This window comes from Poecilia reticulata, linkage group LG15 (assembly GCF_000633615.1).
Source record: "Poecilia reticulata strain Guanapo linkage group LG15, Guppy_female_1.0+MT, whole genome shotgun sequence".
Lineage (NCBI taxonomy): Eukaryota > Metazoa > Chordata > Actinopteri > Cyprinodontiformes > Poeciliidae > Poecilia > Poecilia reticulata.
The window spans coordinates 867,206-890,851 of NC_024345.1; the positions used below are offsets into that span (position 1 = coordinate 867,206).

General features: G+C 39.7%; 2 protein-coding genes across 3 annotated transcripts; one reads left to right on the plus strand and one right to left on the minus strand.

Annotated features, from left to right (window-relative positions):
• The first annotated feature begins 1,447 nt into the window (after positions 1 to 1,447).
• On the plus strand, positions 1,448 to 4,234 carry borcs7 (BLOC-1 related complex subunit 7). Its single transcript, XM_008428942.2, has 5 exons — positions 1,448 to 1,613; positions 3,213 to 3,275; positions 3,658 to 3,701; positions 3,782 to 3,802; positions 3,906 to 4,234. Exons 1-5 carry the CDS (start codon positions 1,482 to 1,484, stop codon positions 3,955 to 3,957), a joined length of 312 nt encoding a protein of 103 aa, XP_008427164.1. The 5' UTR covers positions 1,448 to 1,481; the 3' UTR covers positions 3,958 to 4,234.
• Positions 4,235 to 7,786: 3,552 nt separating this feature from the next.
• nt5c2a (5'-nucleotidase, cytosolic IIa) lies at positions 7,787 to 22,504 on the minus strand. 2 transcript variants are annotated; one of them, XM_008428937.2, is made up of 19 exons: positions 22,267 to 22,503; positions 20,996 to 21,116; positions 19,798 to 19,830; positions 18,139 to 18,212; positions 17,685 to 17,802; positions 17,493 to 17,588; positions 16,751 to 16,842; positions 15,751 to 15,808; positions 15,322 to 15,415; positions 15,179 to 15,232; positions 15,008 to 15,091; positions 14,812 to 14,853; positions 14,592 to 14,699; positions 13,912 to 13,978; positions 12,882 to 13,052; positions 11,947 to 11,998; positions 11,658 to 11,718; positions 10,953 to 11,129; positions 7,787 to 9,404 (listed from the first exon to the last, which is right to left on the minus strand). In XM_008428937.2, exons 2-19 carry the CDS (start codon positions 21,094 to 21,096, stop codon positions 9,165 to 9,167), a joined length of 1,722 nt encoding a protein of 573 aa, XP_008427159.1. In that variant the 5' UTR covers positions 21,097 to 21,116; positions 22,267 to 22,503; the 3' UTR covers positions 7,787 to 9,164. The 2 variants fall into 2 exon arrangements, with proteins under 2 accessions (XP_008427159.1, XP_008427161.1); XM_008428939.2 differs by lacking the exon at positions 19,798 to 19,830 and having other exon boundaries at positions 22,267 to 22,504.
• Between the last annotated feature and the right edge of the window lie 1,142 nt (positions 22,505 to 23,646).

The following is a 23,646-nucleotide window of genomic DNA, read 5'->3' on the forward strand; positions in this document are numbered from 1 at the left end:
CATGGTTGAGGAGGCATTGTAATGCATGGTGTTGGAGTTCATTCATTTTTGTCTCTGTGCACCTCCGTGGTTCATTTATCAGTTTCAGGACCCGACCTGAAATAATGGGATTTGGTTATATATAAAAACAGGCTTTAATGCAGAAAAATGATCAAATGTTACAAGCCACACATGTCATACAAAAGGAACAGATACAGAGTTACATTCTCTATCCAGCACTGGGGCAACACTTAGTTTATCTTATGGATGAAACCAAGTGAGGCAAAGATTGCAGCGCGAGTTTAGCTTTTTATTCTTCTCTACAATCTCCACCCTCCCTCTAAAGGATAGTCTAATCAATTTCAGTCTGTTTACGTATGACTGGCGGCAGTCACATGTAGACATGGTTAGGTAAGCTGCAGTGTGTGAGTGTAAGCAGATGAAAGAGGCTAAAAGAGATGGAGGAAACAATAGAATTCATAACAATGGTTTCAAATTTTTATTTTACCAGTAAAAATCGGTGGGGCGCATTTTACATTCAATACTTCTTGGTCAATACATTGTTTTTTAGGACCAACTGTCACTGTAAGAGCTGCAAGCATTTTGAGGTAAAGTCTATCTGTCTATCTCAGCTTAGGTTTTTACATTGACTAGACCATTGTAACATGTTAATATTTTGATCAGTACCATTCCGTTGTACCTCAAGCTATATGTTTAGGGTGGTAGACCTGCTGGAAGGTGAAACTCCACTCAAGTCTCGGGTTTTTAAATGTATCCAGTCACCTCCATGTCCACTTGTCCAGAAAATGTCATGGAGACTGCTGCTACTAACATCAGGAAAAGAAAGGATCGCTCTGAAGTCAATTCTAACATGAATGACCTGTGCAAGAAGCTCAATTGTGAAATGTCTTCATTTCTAAATATTCTTCAGTCAGAGGTAGTGTGGTGTGGAAGAACTTGACCTGCCTGGATAGAATCCTGAACTGAACTGAACTGAACTATGAGTCAGACTATTTTGTCCAACATCAGTGTCTGACCTCACAAATACAATTTTGGAAGAGTGGTCTAAATTCCCATCAAAACTCCTAAACCTTGCGGAAAGTCTTCCTGCAAGAGTTCCAATTGTTTTAGCCCCAAAGAATGGATCAAATAAATCTCGTTAATTAACAATCAGCTGTGGATTTACACACACATGCTCATGTGTGTATAAATACTTCTGGAAATCCTTAGGAAACTTTAAGGTTAAATTCAATTCTGTTTTAATATTGCATAGTAAGCCTGATTATTTAGATATTTTTCAAATAGAATCTATTTTTTAAAGTCATTTTTTAGTAATTAAGGCTTCATTATGTAGTTGTTTCCAAATATTTTAATGTATGAGCAGAGGAGGACACCGGTAAACTACCGAATAGATGTGAACCGAACAGGCGCCTCATGAACGCGTTGCTACTCAATTAAGGACCTCTCCGGTTGCCGTTGTTTTTTTTTTTGTAACAAGGAAAATGGCGTCAGCTGATTCTCAGCCGCGGTTCGGCCAGTCTGTTAAAGGATTATTATCCGACAAGGTGGGCTCCTGTAGCGGGGACGTGATTGCGTTGACCCGCCAGGTGCTGAAAGGATCCCGGAGCCAAGAGGTAGCGGAACACTCGCTTTGATTATTGCCTTCTTCATACTATTGAACATTACCGGACAACCACCGGAAACAAGTACACATTACAAAATAAAAGGATAGCCACGTTACTCTTAAAGCGTCTTAACAGGCTCCAACATATGGACTTTAATAAAAAATAATATTGTAGCAGTTCTTCATCAGTATCACCCGAATCGTGTATATTTTTATGTTTACTTGCTACGCAACACATTTCCCATAAAAATGGATAGGGCAGTCCACCAGCGGCCCATCGTGTATTGTGTTAAAAATGTCAACAGGAAATTTTAAAATATGCTCTCTATATAATCAAAAGACATTATTGACAATGTCTTCCGATAACCTCAACTATGGTTTTAAAAAGGCAAACACAAAACACAGTGAAATACATTTTAATTAAACATTTATCTTTTGCACTTCAGTTAAACCCTTAAGAAGTCATCGGTCAGTGGATCTTAAGACAAACTACGTAAAACTGATCACATTTAAAAATGAGATAAATAAAAAAGAAATATTAACTGATTCATTTGATGGCATTCATAAAAATATAATGTTTGTTACTGGTTTCTCAATTGTTGACAGGTGTTTTTTTAATGACTTTATTTTTGTGTTTAAAATGTAAAGCGCTTTGAACTGCCTTGTTGCTGAAACGTGCTATGCAAATAAACTTGACTTGATTAAAAATGGACAATGATGAGTATTTATCTACTTTACTAAAAGCCACAAAGTTCAAGTTTTTATTTCCTTACGTTTTCTTGTATTTTCCTAATTCCACCAGTTTTGTTTAGCTCGTTACAGAATTTTGATTTATTGCTTCTGATTGGTTTATACTCATACAAGAGAATCCAGTATTTACTAGAGATTCTCTGATTGGATGAAGACCTGTCACATAGTGAAGTGTGTACCAGAACATGGTTTGAGCGCGTATGAGTGAGCATTTGTGTGAAATAGCATCATATGCCGCACAATATTCCTTTGTCACAGAGATATATGTACATACATCTTATTCACTGCACATTTAGCGCGAACATGAAGCGCTTTGGTGGCACTAATTGAAGTTTTGGAGGTTTGCGTCGAGCGAACGGGAGTCAAGCAAGTTTTCTTAATATATCAAAAATACAGAGAATCGTTCAAAATGTCACGTGTAATTTTCTAGATTCAGTTGAAATCAGGCACAATTTATTCCTACTTGATCACAAAAATAAATTTGTATAGTTGGCTTGCACCTACGTGTTTATTTTGGGACTTAATGTGATGTTATGGGGAGTGTTTGTGCCAGTGTGTTAAGGGGAACTTGCACATCTGTGAAGGCACCATTAATGCTGAAAGACACAAAAAGGCTGTGGAGCAACATCTTTTTCAGGGACGTCCTACGTGTTCCAGCAAAACAGTGGCAAGCCACATTCCGCAAAATGTAACAATAGCCTGGCTTTGAGGAGCGCTGGTACGAGACTGGCCTGCTAGCAATTATAAACTATTTCCCCATTTGGGTTGAATTGATCACCCAAAATGGGATGTAATGTTTGAGTTACTGAAATGAAGGATTTTTTTTGTCAACAATGTTTTCGTTATTGGTGTCTTTCAGCTTCTTGGCCAAGCAGCAAGGAATATGGTGATCCAAGAGGATGCCATTCTGCACTCTGAAGATGTAAGTGATCATTCTTCCTCAGGGTTTCCCCCAGTGTACTATAAGCCTGGCGGGCCATCAGGCTTTACTTGTGCCCCCACCAGGCTTAGCATTGCTTATTTATTTAAGTTTTTAAAAAATGTTTGCAGTTTTTTAAGACTTTATAGTTGGTGTTCAGTTATTAATCTCCCAATCTTTCAATAAGACATAATTATCAAGTGATATTTTCAAATTTCACGTCAACTTTAAGCATTTTTTAACTCAAAAACATGGTGGGCTGCTGGATGAAAGACTGCCCTAACACCCAACCACCAGGCTTAGCAGGTTTTCTCGGGGAAACCTTGTTCCTGTATGTGACTCTTCTTTGAGCTAACTGGAGACATTTGTGTTGTCTGTCCTCCAGAGTCTGAGAAAAATGTCCATCATAACAACTCATCTACAATACCAGTAAGTATCACTCAGCTGCTTCACTTCAGTAGGTGCTGTGGAGGAAAAAACAGTTAAAGCATGTGTGTCTCCCCTCTCAGACAGGAGGCCATCCAGAAGAAGTAAGTCTCAGCACACCCAGCGTTGTTTAGGCTGTACTCCGTATCTCTGAGTAAAGCCATAACACAAAGCCACAGCGTATTCTCACTGTCCTTTGTCCCTCAGCGTGGAGCACTCAAAGAACCTGCAGGACCAGCTGACGCATCTGCTGAAGTGATGCAGGACGACAACAACACGCCGTCTGTCACAGGGGTTAATGTAATGGTGCTCCCTGAGGCCCCCTGCTGGCCTGTGTGATCGTCGCCTCAGCTTTTGCTGCTGCAGTGCAGACAGTGGGCGCCATAACTGGCTCTTCTGTCGCTTATGTGTCACATTCGTGTTTGATCAGTGAAATTAAGTTGGCTGTTTGGCAGGTTTAGGATGAATTGCACAGCTGGACTGGTTACATGCCGAGGTGTGTTTGATATTTTTAAATGAAAGGAGTCTAAAGTGTTTTTGTGGAGCTTCATTCAGTGGATGAGAAGGACAGGATGAGTTGCTTCAGATGGTTAAGAAAGCAGCTCTTCAGGTTGCCCCTGGAGTCTGGACACAGATTCTGATTCAGTTTAGTTTATTTATACAGCGCTAGTTTACAACACATATTATCTGGAGGCACGTTATATAAAATGTAATTTTGATCCTAATCAAATCCTGTCAAATAGTGCATCGAGTTCAGTCCCTTAACGGACTAGTTTAAACCCAGCAGCAGATTGGATGGAGTCATTGACTTGCAGCATTCACTCCCCCCCCCCCTTTCTACTGGCGGGGCCCCCCCGGGCCATTTGGTTTTAAAGCATGCACGTAGTGACAGTGGAGAGAAAAAAACCCTCCCTTTTAACAGGCATTAACCTCCAGAGGAACCTGGCACACTACGAGACGCCATTTCCCACAACGACTGGTGGTTTGAGAAGACAGAGCAGAGACACAAAACAGAAATGATAAAGCTGATGTCTAAGTTCTACGTTGATGAAAAGTAATAAGTTCAAAAAGAGAGATTGATTAGCTGATGGTCGTTTTATCTCAACCCTATGCCGTCCTCCAGGAAGGAATCACAGCCGCAGAGAATGCCAAACCACATGTAGCCGGTTTGGCTACGTCAGTTTAAATAACGGCAAATAATGCAAATTGGAGCGTTTAATAGAAGAAGAAGAAAGTAGATGGGGATTGGGTGCAACATTCAATTTGAAGGTTTAGATCAGGCGTGTCAAACTCAGTTTCATTTCGGGCCAAATCAATCAATCGTGCCAGAATGTGTTGATGAAACCAATTAAACTGTTAAAATATCAATAAACAGATGTTTGTTTCAGCATTCAGTAAGTGTTTCTTAAAATTAAATAATATTGAACGTCTTTTCACGCTGATCCAGTTTGTGATTGTTTTTTTGCTATTAAAATCACAGTCTTAACACCCCCATTAAGAGTAGAGAGTTCTTTTTACATGCATAATGTGACATTTATATTCTTTTATTACTGGATAAGATGAGAAAACCTGCAAAAATCCAGCTCCATAAATCCATCCATCCGTAGTGGAGTCACCAGGGTGCTGGTGTCTATCTCCAGCGGTCAAAGGGCGAGAGGCGGGGTCACCATGGACAGGTCGCCGGTCCATCATAATCCATAAATCTGCACACCCTTAAACTAAAACTGTTGAGCAACTTTTGGTTCAGTTGCATCATTCAGTCTTTGCGAGTTCACAAAGAAACTGAAGGAAGGAAAATAAGCGGAAGGAAACCGCATCTGTCCTGGTAGGAGTCTCTTGACTTTTGCTTCTTAAGCTAAATATTGCATAGGGTAGAATGAATCTGATTGTACGGTAAGATTAGGAACTGACAAACACAGGAACTGATTCAAGACGTGCCGGGACACATTCAGCACTTTAAAGGCAATAAAAATGTTATTTGGCACAGCTCAAGATTTCAACAGAATGAAGTAGTTTCTAAGGTAACAATTCTCAGAACTATTATGAAGATAGAACCACAGTAATTCAGAGAATATTTCTTTCTAAGTCCGATGAGCTGAGAAAATGACCGTGACCCTTCATTTCAGCACGTGGCGATGAACAACCTTATCAGCAGCCTGAAGGCCAAACGGCAGATCAACCCTGACAGCAGCCCTGAAAGCGCTCTTCGGCCCGTTTCTTCAAGCCTCACGTGTTCTCACAAGTGTGGAATCAGGGTTTGGTGCTGCTGATTATGACATCCAGAGAGCAGAGTGTCCTTCAGTGTTTACAGACTTCTCCTGCAAAAGAGCTTTTAATAAGAGCAGTCGCTGTGGTTTGGTGTGAAGATGAACGCAGAGGTATGCCGACGAGGTTAAACAGCACACGAGGAACCTGTAAAGGCTAGTTCAGTGAGAACACGTGAATTCTGGCATTTCTTACAACATGAGATTTTTTTTTAATGCTACTTGTTCCATTGTGGGACTGCACAGTGGTCAGATTCCAGCCTGGGGTCTTTCTGCATGGAATTTGCATATTTTCCTTGTCGCGACCCCACAAGACAAAGCGTGTTGGATGGAAGTTCCATAGTAGTGGCAGTATGCACTCCTTCCCCCGGTGTCATGCTGCATGTTGGTGCATCATGGCTGATGCAGATGTAAAGTGTCTGATTGAACACCACATCAAAATGCATTTCTATGAAAAAAAGTTGGGTTGCATTTCATAATTAAATTATTTACGCAAAAACACATTTTATAATACATATACATACTTAAACATCAATCTGTCTGTGTGGGATTGATCCGTCACTTACCAATGGCACTACCTACTGACATAAATCATATTTCCATTTATTTAATATCACCTTGAACAAATCACCTAAAAAAATCCATGCATTTTATAATAAGAATCTTTATTAAAATATTTCAACACTGAAACAATGTCAACAAATACAACACAGCAAAAACTAAAATAAAAAGCATGCATGAAGTGTGAAGGGCTGCAGGCTCTCATCAACCAAACGTTGATTTGGCTAAATCTGGCTTTTGAATGAATATCAAAAAGAAGTTGTTTTCCAGTATCTCCATAACATGAAAGTAAAACTTTGAATCTTTATCAGTAGAAGGTTCTGCTAAGAACCTGACTGTTGTGTTACGTGAACTTCGATCAACTAAACATTCCAGCATGTGAAACACGTCTACAGCCACGGCGGCATCAGTGATGACACCGGTGCTCACGCTTTGTTACAGAAAATGGCTCATTTGGGACAACAAGAGACTGCAAGACGCCCACCCTTTTTTCCCAATAACAGTATCAAGTCAAGCGACGGGTCAAGCCCCGCATAAAGAAAATCAATATCGAAGGAAACATGTTTCTTATAACACAAATGCTGGGTTATGTTACGTTACTGTGCAATTCAGCAGGAGGATTCAGAATCACACGCATCACAGGCCATCAGTCAGACTGACCTGGTTCATGTCATCCTCCTGCCTGAAGGAACAAATGCTCCGATGTGTACCAGTTCATTTGCCTCTGCTGGCCAAAATAATTAATAGCTTAAATTCAGCTACTAATGGTTGCAAAGCTGCAAAGGATTTCCTATCCTTTGTTTACAGTCTGATATAGAAAAAAATCTGATTACAGTTCAACATTTTTACACGGGGAACAATAACAAAAAATAAATAAAAAAATCAAATTCACATGAAAATTGGATTTTTAAGTGAAAAAAATCCAAATGCTTAAATCACGGAGACAATAGAGATGATGTGAGATTGTTTAACAAAAATCTTTTTAAAACAAGTAAACATATCGACTAGGTGTAGAACAACAAAATCAGGATGAGAACACTTCTGTATGAACCCTTTATTTGACGGGGTGCGCATAAGACTGACATGACACTGTCATAAACATGACAACATCTGTTATGAACATGAAGGAGTCTTTATTAGTGTTTATGACTGTTGTCATGAAGTGTCATTCGGTAAATAATGACACCTTTAATGCAAAGTTGCTTTAAAAGTTGCATTGAAAATCCATTAAAAGTGCCAACTTTGCATTAAAGTGTCATTATTTACAAAGTAATGCAAAGTCGGGACTTTTAATGGACTTTTCAGCCATTTTTAGTGCAACTTTGCATTAAAAGTGTCGTTAATTACCAAATGACTCTTGGTGGCAACGGTCATAACTATTCATAAAGACTCCTTCATGTTCATAACAGATATTATGTCATGTTTATGACACTGTCATGTCAGTCTTATGCACACCCCGTCAAAATAAAGTGTTAACGAACTTTGTTGCTGAGGGAAAAAGACTCAATGTGAGCCATTTCCTAAACAGGCAGATTACATGAGTAAAGTTATAGGAGGGAACGCCGTCGTCTCTCTTCTTCCTGTAAATAATGAATAACCTCTCACAGCAGGAAGACAAAAGAAAAAAAGAAAAATTTCTGAAGGCTGATCTGTGTTCTTGTTGTACCATGAATCTAGATAAGGAACGGATTCAAATCAGATAGAAAGACTGAAATTTGCCCACAAAGTTCAGATTATTCCGATTAGTAAATCTTTGGTTAACAGAAGGGGTATTTAGACCAACTTATTAATCAACCTCAGGGTCAATAAACTAAAGCTAGAATATTGAATAATCCATCAGTCCATCCAGCAAAACCTAAAACACCTCTGCAGAATTAGTTGACCATGTTTACAGGATTCTCTGTACAGCTGCACAATCTGACCACATCCTGACCATCTGAGCTGGTTTGAGATGTTATAACAGCAGCAGCCTGTCAGAGCGTCAGAGAACAGGAAGTGGATGCTGGTAACATGTTATGTTGTTTAACCGTTTAACAACCTGCAGAAGCTGCTCAGGTCTCTGCTTGGAGCTTTTTTTAATATTATTACACAAATGTTTTTTGTTTTTTGATACACTAACCACCCACAAGATGAAAGGCTGATAAAGATACTCATCACCATCATTTATCCGACAGTCCAGCAGTTGCGATGGTTTTAATTGATTGGTCTGCCTTTACGTAATATAATTTGTAAATCTGCCACATATTTAAATGAGCACATAGTATAAAGCTGCTTCTTTGCCTTCATGCACAGACTGGCAGGGTTGTGCATAACGCTGCAGGAAAACAAAAGCAAAAGAGCAAAATGGCAGTAAGAAAAAAGAGCTTCGACTGAGTGGAGAAGCTGACGGCTGAACAGAAACCAGCTGGACCCACACACACCCAAACATTTTTACTTTTCTATTTGCTGTATCTGCTTATGCCTGAATCCTTTACTAAGAACAACTAGATCCAAACTGGCTTCATGATCCTGGCCAAACCAGCAAACCTGAATGAGATTTTCTAAATATCCATCAGCCGCTTGAAAGTTGGACAAAAACGTTACGCTTTGAACAATCAAATAAAATGTGCAACAGAGATAAGGCTCATCTATCTGCGTCCTTTCACTCCTCTTCTTCCTCTTCCTCCTCCTCGTCGTCGTCCTCGTCGTGGCAGTGGGTGATCTCCTGTGGAGCCTGGGGGAACAGGTGAGGCGGCTGGATCTCACTGACGGATCGAGTGAGCTGGTGCCGCTTGATCTCCATTTCTTTGATGTCAAAGTCTCGGCGGTTGCGGGTGGCGAGCGGCGACTCCGTGTCTATCAGGTCGACGTGTGAGTGCTCCACCGTTGACTCGTGAGGCATCTGGACAACGAGACACAGAAGCAGAGCTCAGGCAGACGGGCAGGCAAAGGGGAGAGCCAGCGACTCATCATCCAACCTTATCCAGTGTGTTTTGGCATTAAACACTCTCATTGGTGTATAACTGCTGCAGAGTGCGTTCCATAGTGGAGTGGCGGAAATTGGCAAATGGCCTTTAATTCATTGAGGATTGCAGAAATATGTCTCTGGCCAGTTGCCTGATGTTCCTCCATATCGATGGGGGAATTTTCCTGCCATAATTTGAGAGCACGCATTTTACAGTCTGAAAGCTTGATTACATGTCTTTTGTTCTCAAAACTTGTAATACTTGTACTTATATTTTCAGATTGAAAGCAGGATTTCATGTCTTTGGTTCTCAAAACTTGTAATACTTGTACTTATATTTTCAGATTGAAAGCAGGATTTCATGTCTTTGGTTCTCAAAACTTGTAATTCTTGAACCCAAAACTAATGCTCACTGTCAAATATTTGCTGTGCTCTCTCAAACCTTTCTCCTCTCGCTCCAAACTTGTCTCTGCTCGGATCAAATCTCCGCTTGCAAACCTCTCTGCTCATTTGCAAATCATTTTCTGCTCACGCTTGTAACGAAAAATGTACAGTCGCCTGGCAACCTCTCAGCCAATAGAATGAAAGAGGTATTACTGGATATCTGTTCAATCTGGTTTCAGTCTGGACTTGGGCAGGGCCATTTATTATACAGGTTAGGGATTAAGTTTATTATAATATATGAAGTACTATATATAATACATAGTATTATACTATAACAAAGTACAATACTATATTATTGTACTATAGTATAATATTATACTATATTATGGCAGGGTTTCCCTCAGACTTTACTTGTGCCCCCAACAGGCTAACCATCGATTATTTATTTAAGTTTTTTTTCTTTTATGTTTGCATTTCTTTGGTGTTCAGGTCTTGATTTTCCAATCTTTCAATAACACATAATTATCAAGTAATATTTTCAAATTTCTTGTCAACTTTAAACATTTTTTAACTCAAAAACCCAACAGGCCGCTGGATGAATGACCGCCCTAGTACCCAACCACCAGGCTTAGCAAGTTTTCTGGGGGAAACCTTGTATAGTATAATAGTTAAACATCAGTGTAACACCGCTCTGTACATGAATAAATAAATATGAATAAATATGCAGAGCAGTTCAGGCTCCATTTAGTGCAAAACATGCCCACATTATTGGCTTTCCACCAGCATGCTTGGCCACCGGCAGCACAATGTCATCATAGTATCATTAAACCCTGAAATGTCTGTCTAGACCAGTTAGACCACATTTACCACATAATCCTGTTTCTGTGCTGATGTCTCCAACACAGCTCCTTTAGCTTTAGCGTCCCGCTCTCATCTAAAACAGGTGAAGGCATCTCTGCTAGCAAAAGTCCATTCAAGTTACTATATATAGAATTGCTGGATAAGCAGCAAGGAACATAAAAGATTACCAAATAGTCCCACAATGAGTCAGATGTAAACACTGAGAAGCTCAGATCTAAAATGAAGCAATAATAAACTCACCAGTACATGTGCAGCCCTGAACAGATAGCTGAAGGGGTAGTAGAGCAGGTTGATGAAAGAGGCCGCGTACAGGTCAGCGTAGCGCATCACCTGGGAGGCAAACAGCGTCTGCCGGGATCCACTGCGAAATAGACTTCCCATCATGCCGTAGCACATGTCCATGTCATGGGTGACTTTCTGTAGACAACATGTTGACCAAAGAGAATGGTCACAACTTGCATAAGATAACAATGCAAAGTATTCACAGTGCTTTATTTTTTACACATTTTGGTATACTCCAGCTTTATTTAAAAACATATTAAATTAATCCTCAAAAAATTCTACCAAAGTTGCAAATACCTTCCGGATGCAGTGCATGTGGCTGTGATAGTGAAAGCAAAGAAATACAGAAAAATTCAAATATCCGTTGGTTTCTATAAAAATGGCAGCTGCACCATGTCGAGAAAATACTGAATTGCAGTGGAAAACGAGTCAATGACTCGATACAATTTACTGGGTTTCCATAGACTGAAAAGTTTTGAAACTAATTTGAATAAAGTTGACTGTGTTGCTTGATAACAAGAACCACATAGTTTAAATTCTATTTCTATTTCTAGAGTAGTGATGGCAGCCTTTCGAGTTGCTCTGTTAAGTTAGTTGTAATTTGTTCATTTCATAGACTTTTGTTCAGATTTTTATTTTTGGTTATCTTTCATAAGGTATTACCTTGATGCGCCTCTGCAGTGAGCTGATGTCAGGTCTTTCATTACTACTGCTGTCCAAATGCCTGAGGATGGAAACATGGAAAACATGGAAGGGTTCACCTGTCTAGTTAAAGTAAGGGTTCTGCATGATCACGTCATGATCATGCACTATGATCACGTTTCTTTGTCAATAGTTGAAGTATAATAGAAGAAATGCACATCCTGCAGTTTCATAAGTATGTGTTAAAGGATATGTTGTAAGAATCCATTAGTACACAACACATATATTTAAAGAAAAAACAGGACCTTACTTGTAAAGATCTGCGAGAAAGCAATCAAGTGACTGAAGTTCCTCAAAGATGGCTGGAGAGAAAACGACAATGATGAGTCAGCTTACTTGGAGAAGCTGAACAACAATTTTAGCAAATATAATCTGTGGCAGCTTTTCAATGTTATCACTATAACATGCTACAATTACGAGGTTCTTCTCCTATCTTCTATTTTATTATTATTATTATACTTTTTTAATCTTCCAAATATTTCACCATGGTGACAGAATACAGAGCTGTGAATACAGAGCTTCTCAGCTCAGTTCTGTCGGACGCATTTTGCACTTGCAAAAAGCAGGTGAGTAATAATTACTTAACGGTATGAAAACAAGCAAATCAGAGCTACGTTTTGATCATGTATGTCAGGTTATGCATGGATATTTGAACCACATTCCTGAAAAGTTACGGCTTTACAAGGAAACTAATGGAAACGGATGTGTGGCCAGAGTTCAGATTTATTATTCTGGAATCAGCTTGACGCATTAAAGGGGCAGTACAACATTTTCCATCTACATGGTGTCATTTTATAGCTCAATCAAGTAACTATGTTACCTTTAGTAGTTATAAAAATGCTATATTATATATAATCAGACTTATATATTATATATATATATATATATATAAAACATGCTTTAGGGGAGTTTGATAAGTTTATTTATTTAAATAATTCTGTTGAAGCATATATGAAAAGCAATGTTGTCCGACTTTCTTTAGTTCATTTTCATAGACTTTTTATTCATTATTACCTTTGTCAGATTCAAGTTATTTCTGTGACAATTGTGGGTTTTTCTTTCATTAACTCAACAATTTTGTCCATGTGTGTATGTTACTGACTGTTCAGCTTTGTAACTTTTTCCATGACATACTGCCTAACAAACTGACAGGTCCTTTTTAAATGTGATGCTGAGGCCTCTCACCGCTCTTGTCAGTCCACACATGAAGCTCCTGGGCCAGCTCTGGTATGACCAGGAACGTTCTCCAGCCCTGACGCTTCTTGGACTTGAGAATGTCTCCAAAAATGTGGTCTCCAATGTAGATGATGTCCTTTCCTTTAGCGCCCAGCAAGTCGCAAACAATGTCTGAGGATCCTGAGAGAGAAAGTGAAGGGAGTATTAGAAGGTCTGATCAAAGGCCTCCTGCTGCACTCTAAGGCAGTGTTTCCCAACCCTGGTCCTCGAGGCACACTGCCCTGCATGTTTTAGAAATTTCCCTCCTTTAATCCACCTCATTCTGCTGTTTGCAGTTCAGCAAAGACCTGCTAATTGAAATCACCTGTGCTGAAGCAAGGAAACACCTAAAACATGCAGGGCAGTGTGCCTTGAGGACCAGGTTTGGGTAACACTGCTCTAAGGAACAGAAGATCCACCAGAGCTTCTCAGGTCGTCCATACAGCCACAACATGGGAGTTTAACTGCATGCAATATATACATGTATATATGGATACTGGGATAATGACCTCTATTCATCTTTCACATTTACAGAAGTACAGCAAAAAAAAACAAAAAAAAAAAACAGGTGGGATGTCTGAATTAGATGTTTACAATTACATGTCTCTTACTCTTTGGTGTTGGAAAAACAAACAGGTTCTTTACTAGTACCAGTGAAAAACTGGCACTGGAGTCAGCCATAATTAAGGTCTGGAACTCATTTATTGGAAAAAGTCCAATTGAACAATTGAATAAAAATGCATAATTTTCTGAGTTTTATAAGTACAGCATTTTGAAAACTTTCAACTTCATTACTACAACATTGCTAGTAGTAATGCACTACTAGCAATGTTGGTCTTTCTTATGAAATCCCAATAAAACATATGAAAGTTGGTTTGTAATGTGACAAATGTAGACTAACTTTTGCAAATGGTGCCGATGAATTTTTTTCTTTTATTCAATAATTACTGAGGGGATGGCTTACAAATATCTGCCTGGGCATACCCATTGGAACATTTACCTCCAGAGTACACGATGCCGTGCTGGAGCGGTCCGGTGTATGTGCCGATCTTCAGCCGACTCGTGGTCTGAAACAATCCACAGCTTCATCACACACTTTCAGAGAACACGACATTCAACGGCATCTGGTTTTAGCTTCTCGCTATGAGGCCTGAACCTAACTTAGACACGATTAAGGTGCATAGTTTGTATTCGGCCCCTCTCACTTCAGGACGCCGTCATATTTGGGGAAAGGTGGTAGACGTAAATTAAAGCTACTCTGCTCTGTAGTTTCCCTACACAGACTTAAAAGTCTGGTTTATGGTCCTCAGTGATGATGATGATGATCTGCATCCATCTTCAGCTACTACTTATTTGTCCCTTTAGCGTTCGTCTTCAAGACAAAGAAGCCATGCTCAGCTGGATCTAAATCAGGTGACTGCCTTGGCCAGTAGATAACTACTTTGTGCTTGGAGAAGGTATGCTTAGGCTTGTTTTCCTGCTGCTGGATGAAATACTATCGAGTGAATTCAGAGGCTTTACTGGGACTGGAAGAGATCAGAGCTTCAGTGTATTATTATGAGCCTGCTGAGTTTTCTGTAAATTGCTAACACACAAAAGGAGAAAACATTTTTAAATCTGTCTGAACAACAGATGATTTTGCTCCATAACTTTCAAGTCTATCTAGTAACACACACTTACAGTGTCGACTTGCCGCAGAACTGTACCTTCCCCAAAGAACACGGGCTTGCGGGCGTCGACCAGGATCAGGTCAAAGTAGGACTGCCAGGGCCGGTGAGGAGTTCCCGGCTGGGGGAACAGCACACGCATGAGGAAGTGTTCTGCATAACGCTTTGTCTTAAAAAATGTCACGACGGCCATGATTCTGGTTCTATTCAGGTTCCCGATAAACTCGACGCACCTTTGGTCCATGAGAAAAGTCAAATAGGTAGGTCATGATTTTCTGCAAGAAGATAGGAGACATGTTTTTAACACCAATGAAAATAGAATAAAAATAAACGGTCTCAGAAAAATAAAACCTCCCAGCAGATTTATTCCAGGAAAAATAAGAAATAATAGAACTACACAAGTTAATCATGACGGAAGAAGAAACTTACCTCAGTGTACTTATAATCACTGTTGGTGGCCAGAAATACTTTAGCCACTTCGTTCATGCGGCTGAGGAGCAGAGGGAGCTTCGGCTGTCCACAAACACCAACAACACAATTCAAACCCAACAGTTCTTTACAGTCAGACGTCAGGTTTCATGGAAAGCCGAGTCCACTTACATCCTTTACCACATACTTCTCCAGGTTCTCAACCGTCTTCTCTTTCAAGGATCCCTGTGAACATCAAGTGAGAGCCAGCAGAGTGAGTGAACAAAGAGAAAGCAGAAGCCAAGGAGTTATTAAAGAACAGGAACAGGGTTTACCTTGAAGTGAACCCAGTCCACAGCGTCTCTCACGTCCTGGAACATGCTCTTATATGACATAAAGAGGTCGCCATTTTTGAAGCCAGATTCACAACTGCAGACAAGTTCACAGAGCATTTTCATCATTAATTTACTCAACATTCTGCCAACCATTTTTTTGTTTGTCCTTCGAAGCGGTCAGTCTTTCTAGTCATTTCTGAAAATTTGTCTTGATGACTATTTCTTTATGTTCTGGTTTCTTGTTGCTGTTTTTAGACTGAGCACAGATGTCTGTGCTCAGTCAATAAAAGCAATAAAAGCCCTCTGAAGCAACTAATAAGGAAAAAAGGAAACCAGAACTGGAAATACAGGAACACTGGAAATCCTTTACTTGGTCAGCTCTAAAACATTGGAATCACCCCCATGGACTGAGGCAGAGTGTGTGTGTACCTTGCATATCTGGGACAGTTAGTAAAGAAATCCACCAAACAAGCGAAGAGGTACGTTTCTGTGGAGGAAAACAAAATGAACAGTCTGGTTATACAGTATTACATCAAATTTGCTTTGCCATAAAACACATGACTGGCATGGCCAAAGGTTTTTTGGCTGTGTCGACTCATTACCTATGGTGGTCATTTTCACTGTATTTGGATTATTGTGCAAAGTCATTGGATATCCGGCAAGGACCAGAACTGTGAATGTTTTTCCACCTTCATGGTTTTTTCTGCATCAAAGCACGTGGGCAAGGCTAGGCCTGAAAATCTGCCGATTCGTCGTAAAACATTGAGGCAGAAAACGGTCCACGCGTGGGATGCTTGCTGCATCACGCTTTCTGTGCGTTCTAACAGACCAGCACTTATCTTATTACGTTCACATGGTAACATGATGACATCACCTTAACCCCACCCTCTCCCAACAGGAAGTTGACATATTCTGACGTCAGAATGTGTCAAAGAATGGAACCAAGATGTGCAGCAAGCAAATCACATTCTTGATTTGCTTGCTGCACATCTTGGTTCTATTCTTTGACACATTCTGATGTCAAGTTGTCTGACCCACACAGAGCAACAAGATACTGAATTCTTCTCAGTACCGACTGCTGGTTGGACTGTGTGGGCTGGGGGATGGAAGGGGCTGCACTGAAGGTGCTTAAGTCGCCAAGTGTGTGACTAGAGTTAGAATGTTGACTACGGCACTGGGGTGGAGGTGTTGGAGATCAAGGAGTCGTTTGACTGTTTGAGGTTGCTTGCAGCTTTAATTATCATTATATTTTTTTCATTTTCCAAATATTTGACCAGCCATTCTGAAGCTATTACTGTGTTTTACCTTAAATTCTTAGGTACAGAGTAAGAAATAATTCTGGTTAGTTTCACCCACATATACCCAGGTCTTTAGAGTGAATAGTCATGTTTCATTTTAGAATGGAGATGTAAAAGGAGCCTATACTAACCCGGCAGGTTAAAGAGTGTGTTCAGGATGTAGAAACGGTCGGTATCTCCACGCTGGATGAATTTGTTGGGATACATCTCTCTGATCTCAGGTCTGTGCACAGAAATAACACAGTCAGCTGCTTTCATCCATGCATTCAGTGTGTGGGCTTGAATGAGCCATTTAAATGCTGGTGCTTAGACCTGTCACAATAAGCAATAAATTAATTAATCGTATGATAAATTAAAACAAAGCCAATAAGTTCCATTGGCATGATTTATCGTTTATCCTTTTTACCTCTCTTTCTACCAAAGACTGGATGATAAAAATCTTCAGTCTGGTGCAACTATCCCTTTTTTGAAGGAGAATTTTTTTTTTACAAACACTTCGAAATTGATTTTATTTATTGCTGTTTATTTATTTTTGATATTTAAAATGTCTTCCAGTTCCAGTGTTAAATGTTCATTAGAATGTAAAGTTTACTAACCTTTTAGAATGCGCTCTTGCATTATTATTTTGCTATTACCTCTATATTACTTAAGAATGATCTCAAAAGAATATTATCGTGTATCGCAATAACTTCTGGAAGAATTTATCATCCAGCAAAATTTGTTATCGCGACAAGCCTACTGCTGCTAGCCAAACATAATGCATAAGCTCTAGTGAGACGTTATACATATCATGTCTGCTACGTGGTTGTGATTAGAACCTCAGTGTCTCACTATGAGGTGGAATAAGGAGAGATGTCGGCGTGTGAAGCTCACCCCCTCAAGAAGTTGAACCCGTGTGCACACACCAGAATGTTCCCATAGGCATCCACTTTTAGCAGGTTGCCAAACATGGTGTCAAACACCAGACCTCTGAGATGATGCAGACAGATAAGTGAAGGTAAGAGATTCGATCTCTGCAACAACGACCGAGTCAGAAAACCAAACAAGACGCTGAGAGGAACCCACCTGGTGGGGAAGGAGGGATCATAGACAAAGTTCAGCAACTCTTGGGGGTAACCGATGGATACCAGACGCTCAACGGTCAAGTCAAATCCCAGTGACTCGTACTCTGGAGATTTATACACTGCACAGGAGGGGAGGCAGAATGATCGTCACAGCATAACACAATATCTGAACCACTTAAGTTCATACTATATTAAAAATACATAAAAGTGCTAACAAATAAATAAATTCATTTTTTAAATAAGAAACCATTTCCCTAAAAGTACTGTATACAGGGGACAGACAGAAGTATTCAAATGATGAAATAGAATTTGAACCAAAACTAAATTCTTCCATTAAAGAGAGAGAACACATTCTGGGATGTTCTTAGGATTTATTTACAGAAGTTTTACCAAAGTTGTTTTCTCAGAAACCTTCAGATGACTTTTGTTTTAAATTAGGGTTATACTGTACTTACCAGCAAGAGTATAATCCATGTCAAATCCAAAGCACTTGATTTTTTCCATGGCCAAGCTTCGATTGACAAACACTCTGCAATGACACGAATCTAGTAACAATTAAGAGCGATTCTTTTGTCTTTTTTTAAATTGTGCACTTTTCCGATTCCCTCCAAGCGACTCCTAGGTAAATGACTGATCAAAAGACACAGTGAGTTGCAAAAGCAGGTCATCGCAAAAATAAATTAATCCTCCCAGAACACATCTATTGCACAGACAGACATGCACTACACATTCAAATAGATAAAAATTATTTCAAGTTGTTACATGGCAACATTAGGATGTTACTGGGATGATGAAGATATGCATTACCCAGAGGGAGCATGAGACACTTTTTAACTAAACAAAGTGGAGAGCTGAAAAAATGAAAATTACTGATGTGCTGTCCTATATGTGAGCCTGAAAATGTGTTAATTTACCCTTAATCACTTTGGTATGGAATACAACTGTTCAGAGCAACAGGGACACCAAGTCAGAGCTGCTACACGCAGAGCTTTGTGCAACTGTTGACTCCTAGATGCATCATAGTGCCCATAAACTCAAATGTATTTTACTGGGACTTTAAAGTTCCAGAGGTAGAAAGAGGTCTAACAAGGTGATAAATGTTACAGCAATTGATGTCCCTCATCCCATCACTGACTGTTCTGTTCTGCAGATCTTCTACAAGTCTGTTGTTGAGACAGCCGTCTCTTCTACTGCCATCAGAACCAGGGACCTAAAAACCCCAAAACCTGATAAAGAAGGCCGGTTCTGCTCTGGGAACGAATGTGGACTCTTTGGAAACAATGATGCAAAGATTGATTTTACATAATATCAAGAAAATTATGGACAACCCTGACCATCCTCTTCATGAGACTGTCTTAGAAAAACAGTGCGTGTTTAGTCTGGAGTTTCTTCAGATCCACTTTAATACACAGCTACAGGACATCCATATGCACAACCATCACCATCTGAAGAACCTTGAATATGAGTTCCATCCATCCATCCATCCATCCATTTTCTTGCACCCTTTTTCCCTCAGTGGGGTCGGGAGGGGTGCTGGTGCCCATCTCCAGCCAACGTTTCGGGTGAGAGGCGGGGTACACCCTGGACAGGTCGCCAGTCTGTCGCAAGGCAACACAGAGACACACGGGACACACAACCATGCACACACACACTCACACCTAGGGGCAATTTGGAAAGGCCAATTAACCTGACAGTCATGTTTTTGGACTGTGGGAGGAAACCGGAGTACCCGGAGAAAACCCACGCACGCACAGGGAKAACATGCAAACTCCATGCAGAAAGACCCCAGGCCGGGAATCGAACCCAGAACCTTCTTGCTGCAAGGCAACAGCTCTACCAACTGCGCCACTGTGCAGCCTTGAATATGAGTTATAACATCTAATTTCTCTCTGGTATCAAAAAATTATTTTTAAATTTGATTCTAAAATACAGATAGTCATATAATCTGTGACACCATTTAAATTTCACAACCAAAACACTCACATGGACCACCTACTGGGTGTTGTGTCAGTACTGATGACATTTTATGAAAGTATTATGAAGAATTATGTCACATCATGGAAATCGTAATTCCGGTCATCACAGTAAGCTTCAAAAACAAAAGGGATGCGTACCTCATTGCAGGATGAGCCAGATCCCTCGGAAAGCTTTGCAATAGAAAATACATGTAGGATTACTACTGAACTCATGTAGCAATATGCATAAACCAGAGAGATTAGATATGCCTCAAGCCACTAATGTTTAATACAGAAAGTTCAAATCAACACAGATTGATTTGTTTCTGCCAGATGATCCTCATCAACTCAAATAATGTTAATATGCTATCATTCTGACAGGCCTTTAAGTTCAAAAGAGTAGAAGCAGTTTCTTTACAAAAAAAAAAAAAAGTAAATACTTCATTTCAGATTGGCTAAACTGCTCATTGTTACAATGGGAGTATGCTCTTTCGTGTGATTCTCTGTATTGGTTTTTTCTTTGCAATAATTTCACTAAATACACTCAAAGCATAGCAATAATTACTGCTTCACCGAGCTACAGAACAGGAGATATCAACCAGGTTAATTCAATTCTGAGTCAAATTACCCCTGAGTTAAATGTGAGGTTAAACCTGAATCATGTGACATTTTAAGACGACGCGGGTTGATAGCATCACGCCTCGGCTGCGTGGTAACTGTCTCTAGGCAACCGTGACAACAGCTTCCAATCGTAGCGTTCTGTGTGTTTTATTTTGGTCATTATTGTTACTCTTAGCATTGATATGTGGGTAATAGGCGTGTCTATCAGACATGTATAGAAATACAGAACAATCGGTATCGGTTCAATACGGAACGCAACATCCATCAGCCAAATACAGGACGATTCTGTATTTTACAGGACGAGGGGGGGAAGGGGGCGATCCGATCTCAAACATCAGTGTTATAGCATTAGCTTGTAGCATTCATGGGGGAATTATCTCCAAACAATGCTGTTCATCAGCTATAACAAGGGTCGCTCATGTTTTTCCCAGATGTCTTTACAATGTTTCAGAGTTTAAAACTTACAGCGAGTCTTTGTTTTAATCAGGTTAGTGACTGTGGGGAGGGGCGGAGTTATTGCAGCACTGCTGCTGAAAGAAGTGCCACAATTTAGACAAATAATTATAAATGGCTCTGTTCATATTGATTTTGATGCACCTAAGTACCTTTGAGCAATTATGTTTTATAGTATCACATATATTAAGATACTGATTATTTTGACAACTCTACTGTGATGTCATAACAAGAACCATGAACCATATCTGTGTAAAGAACAGAAATACAGATGTGACTGTACCTGTGGTGAGCTTCGCGTCGATACTTCTTCATTGCAATGCCGTCCATGTTGGCCGGGAGTTCAGCACAGTTCTGCAGACGGTCACTCCATGAAGTCGTCATCTTTAACGTTGAAAATGTTCCTGCGGTGAAAAGGTTTGCTCATTAAAGTCAGAAGCAGGCTGATCCATTTCGAGGGACACAAACAGGAGTCTGAGACATGAGTAAGACTGAGACAGTGTTCCTGAATCTAGATTTTTTTTCAGTGAAATTTTTCAAAAAAATAACGGAGGACATTTTGCTTGTGAATATGAAGATCTTTGTTCTTTTCATGTACTATAAGTAGGTAAATACAACGTCTAATGAACAAGAACATATCAAATATTATACATGCTTTAAAGCTGCAGTATTTAACTTTTCAGTTTCTTTCAATAAAAAACTTAATGAATAACTGCAAGTGTGTGTCTGGTGAATTTTTGGTTAAAGTATGTTTGTTCTCATTCAAAGAAGTTACTCACAGTGGTTAGAGAATCCAGAAATTTTACTCAAGAGTAACAATACTTCATAATAAAATTAGTCAAGTAAAAGTAAAATGCACAGAGTAGTAAAAATACTCCTAAAGCTACTTTTTAAAGGGGAAAACAAAGTTATTAAAGTAAATTTCACTAGTTGCAACCCAAGTCTGAGCCTGGGTGCCATCAGTTCTACAGGGGCAGTGGTCCATGTTGGTGAGCTCTTTCAGGTGGAATCATTTGGTTTGCAATAGTTTTGCAGATGCTGATGACATACGAGTTATTGGTGTATTCCGTTAACACACACCTGTATGCTCCAGAGCAGCAAACTGCCTTTATAGCGGTGCTCTTACTGGCTAATGACTAGATATTTAATGCACAATGAACCAAGCTGCTTGCCATCTTAATTCCTGCAGAAGCAGGAAGGTGGCCTCACAGTTGTAGATGCCATGCGATATTTTATATTTGCCTCCGTTTAAAACCTGGTCAAACCCGACAATTATTTCATAAAACTCTGATACATTAGACACATTAGAAAGTACAACAAGTCGGAGTAAATTGTGAGCAAACATAGCCATGATAGTCTTTTTGAAATCGCATTGCGACACTGTGGTTCGCAGGCAGCTGGAGGTGTCTGAGAGAAGCCAGCAGTCAAACAGCAGCCATTTAACGCCGACACAGGAAGTCAGAGCCAGAAGAACAACAGGAAGCATTTTCTTCCAATAAAGCTCTTTAAAACGGAAAGAAATGAATAAAATACTCGACTAAAAGCACCACTTACCGTCTCAACGTTAACTTGGACAGTGACTGTGGGAGGAGCGTGCGCAGTAGTGGCAAGCTCCGAGAGGTCTGCGCTATGATTGGATCATCGGGAAGGACGCTCTGATTCACAACTGTTTGAGTGCTGAGACGGTCATATGAGACATAAAGAGTTACTGAGAAATAAGAGCAGCACATTTATCAGTCTGTAGATGTACAGAAAAGTTTAAGTACAAATAATGCATGCAGGTTGTTCTTCTAGCCGATCTAAACCAATACTCTCTGCTCTTCCTGTTGTTTCAGCCATAGACGGATATAAATTATGTCTGTGGCTTCAGCATGCTACCATCTGCTGTATGGGAGGAACCATAGGACAATAGGAAATACGGCGGCCATCTTGGAGCGGTCGTCCCTTCTTGTCTAAACCAAGACAGCAGAAGATATTAGCTGTATTAATTGTAAAAAAAAAAAAAAGTAATTAAAAAAGGCAAGGCAGACTTTTGATTATGAATATTTTTAAACATACATGTTTTCTTCCTCCTCAGGACATTTATTAATTAATCAAAATGTCTGGCACATCTAATTATTTATCCTCTTTCAACAGGTCAGACATTGCAGCAGACACGGAGGAAGGAATCGTCTGTCATATTAACCTAAAATGTTCACATATAAATTTACTTCTGGAGCACTTTGCAACAAAAGTTGATTTATTTAACATATATGCAAGATAAAACATTTTAAATGTTAACCCATGACTTAGTGAGATTTAAATATATAACATAACAAAAGGGCAAATATTCTTTTTTTGTTTTGCTTTTAAGATTCTATAGTTGTGGGTTTAAATAGCGTTTCACTGCCTATGTCTTCCTGCAATATATAGTTACCAAGTAATATTTTTATATTTTCTCTCAATTTAACACCTTTTAATTCAAAAACATGGTGAAATGCCTCAGCGCCCCGTTCACTGGACTTAGCAAGTTTTCTGGGGGAAACGCTGCATTTCACAGCTCAGTCTGGGCTTTCCCCCCCATTTACTTGGATCCCTCCAGTAGAATTTCAACCAGGCCAATCAGCAATCAGAAGAAGTTTTGAACGATGAAGTAAAATTTCTGCGCCATTTTAGAATTGTAGTCTCCCTGTAGTTTTAGCAATGACTACAGAGGAAGTGCAGGCAACTTCATAGTATCGAACTGCTGCAAGCCATAAGTCACAGGAAAAGTTAGCAATTGGATAAAATTTAAAGCTTCAACAGAGGTCACGCCTCCAGGAAGCAATTGTTTCTCAATAGTCAAGAGGCCAGATCCTCTGGACGAAGCAAAGCGTAGAACAACAACTTGGTTTTCAGCAGACTAGATATGATGGAACATGTTCTTGGTTTTGAAAGTGCAGCTTTTTAAAACCT

Excerpts from the sequence above, each read along its gene's own strand:
- borcs7 (XM_008428942.2), top strand. The coding sequence starts at position 1,482 with ATGGCGTCAGCTGATTCTCAGCCGCGGTTCGGCCAGTCTGTTAAAGGA. Across the intron at positions 3,276-3,657 it reads CCATTCTGCACTCTGAAGAT|AGTCTGAGAAAAATGTCCAT; the intron begins GTAAGTGATCAT and ends TCTGTCCTCCAG. Across the intron at positions 3,702-3,781 it reads ACAACTCATCTACAATACCA|ACAGGAGGCCATCCAGAAGA; the intron begins GTAAGTATCACT and ends CTCCCCTCTCAG.
- nt5c2a (XM_008428937.2), bottom strand. The coding sequence starts at position 21,096 with ATGACGACTTCATGGAGTGACCGTCTGCAGAACTGTGCTGAACTCCCG. Across the intron at positions 19,831-20,995 it reads CGACGCGAAGCTCACCACAG|CTTTCCGAGGGATCTGGCTC; the intron begins GTACAGTCACAT and ends TCTATTGCAAAG. Across the intron at positions 13,979-14,591 it reads TTCTGCGGCAAGTCGACACT|ACCACGAGTCGGCTGAAGAT; the intron begins GTAAGTGTGTGT and ends GGATTGTTTCAG.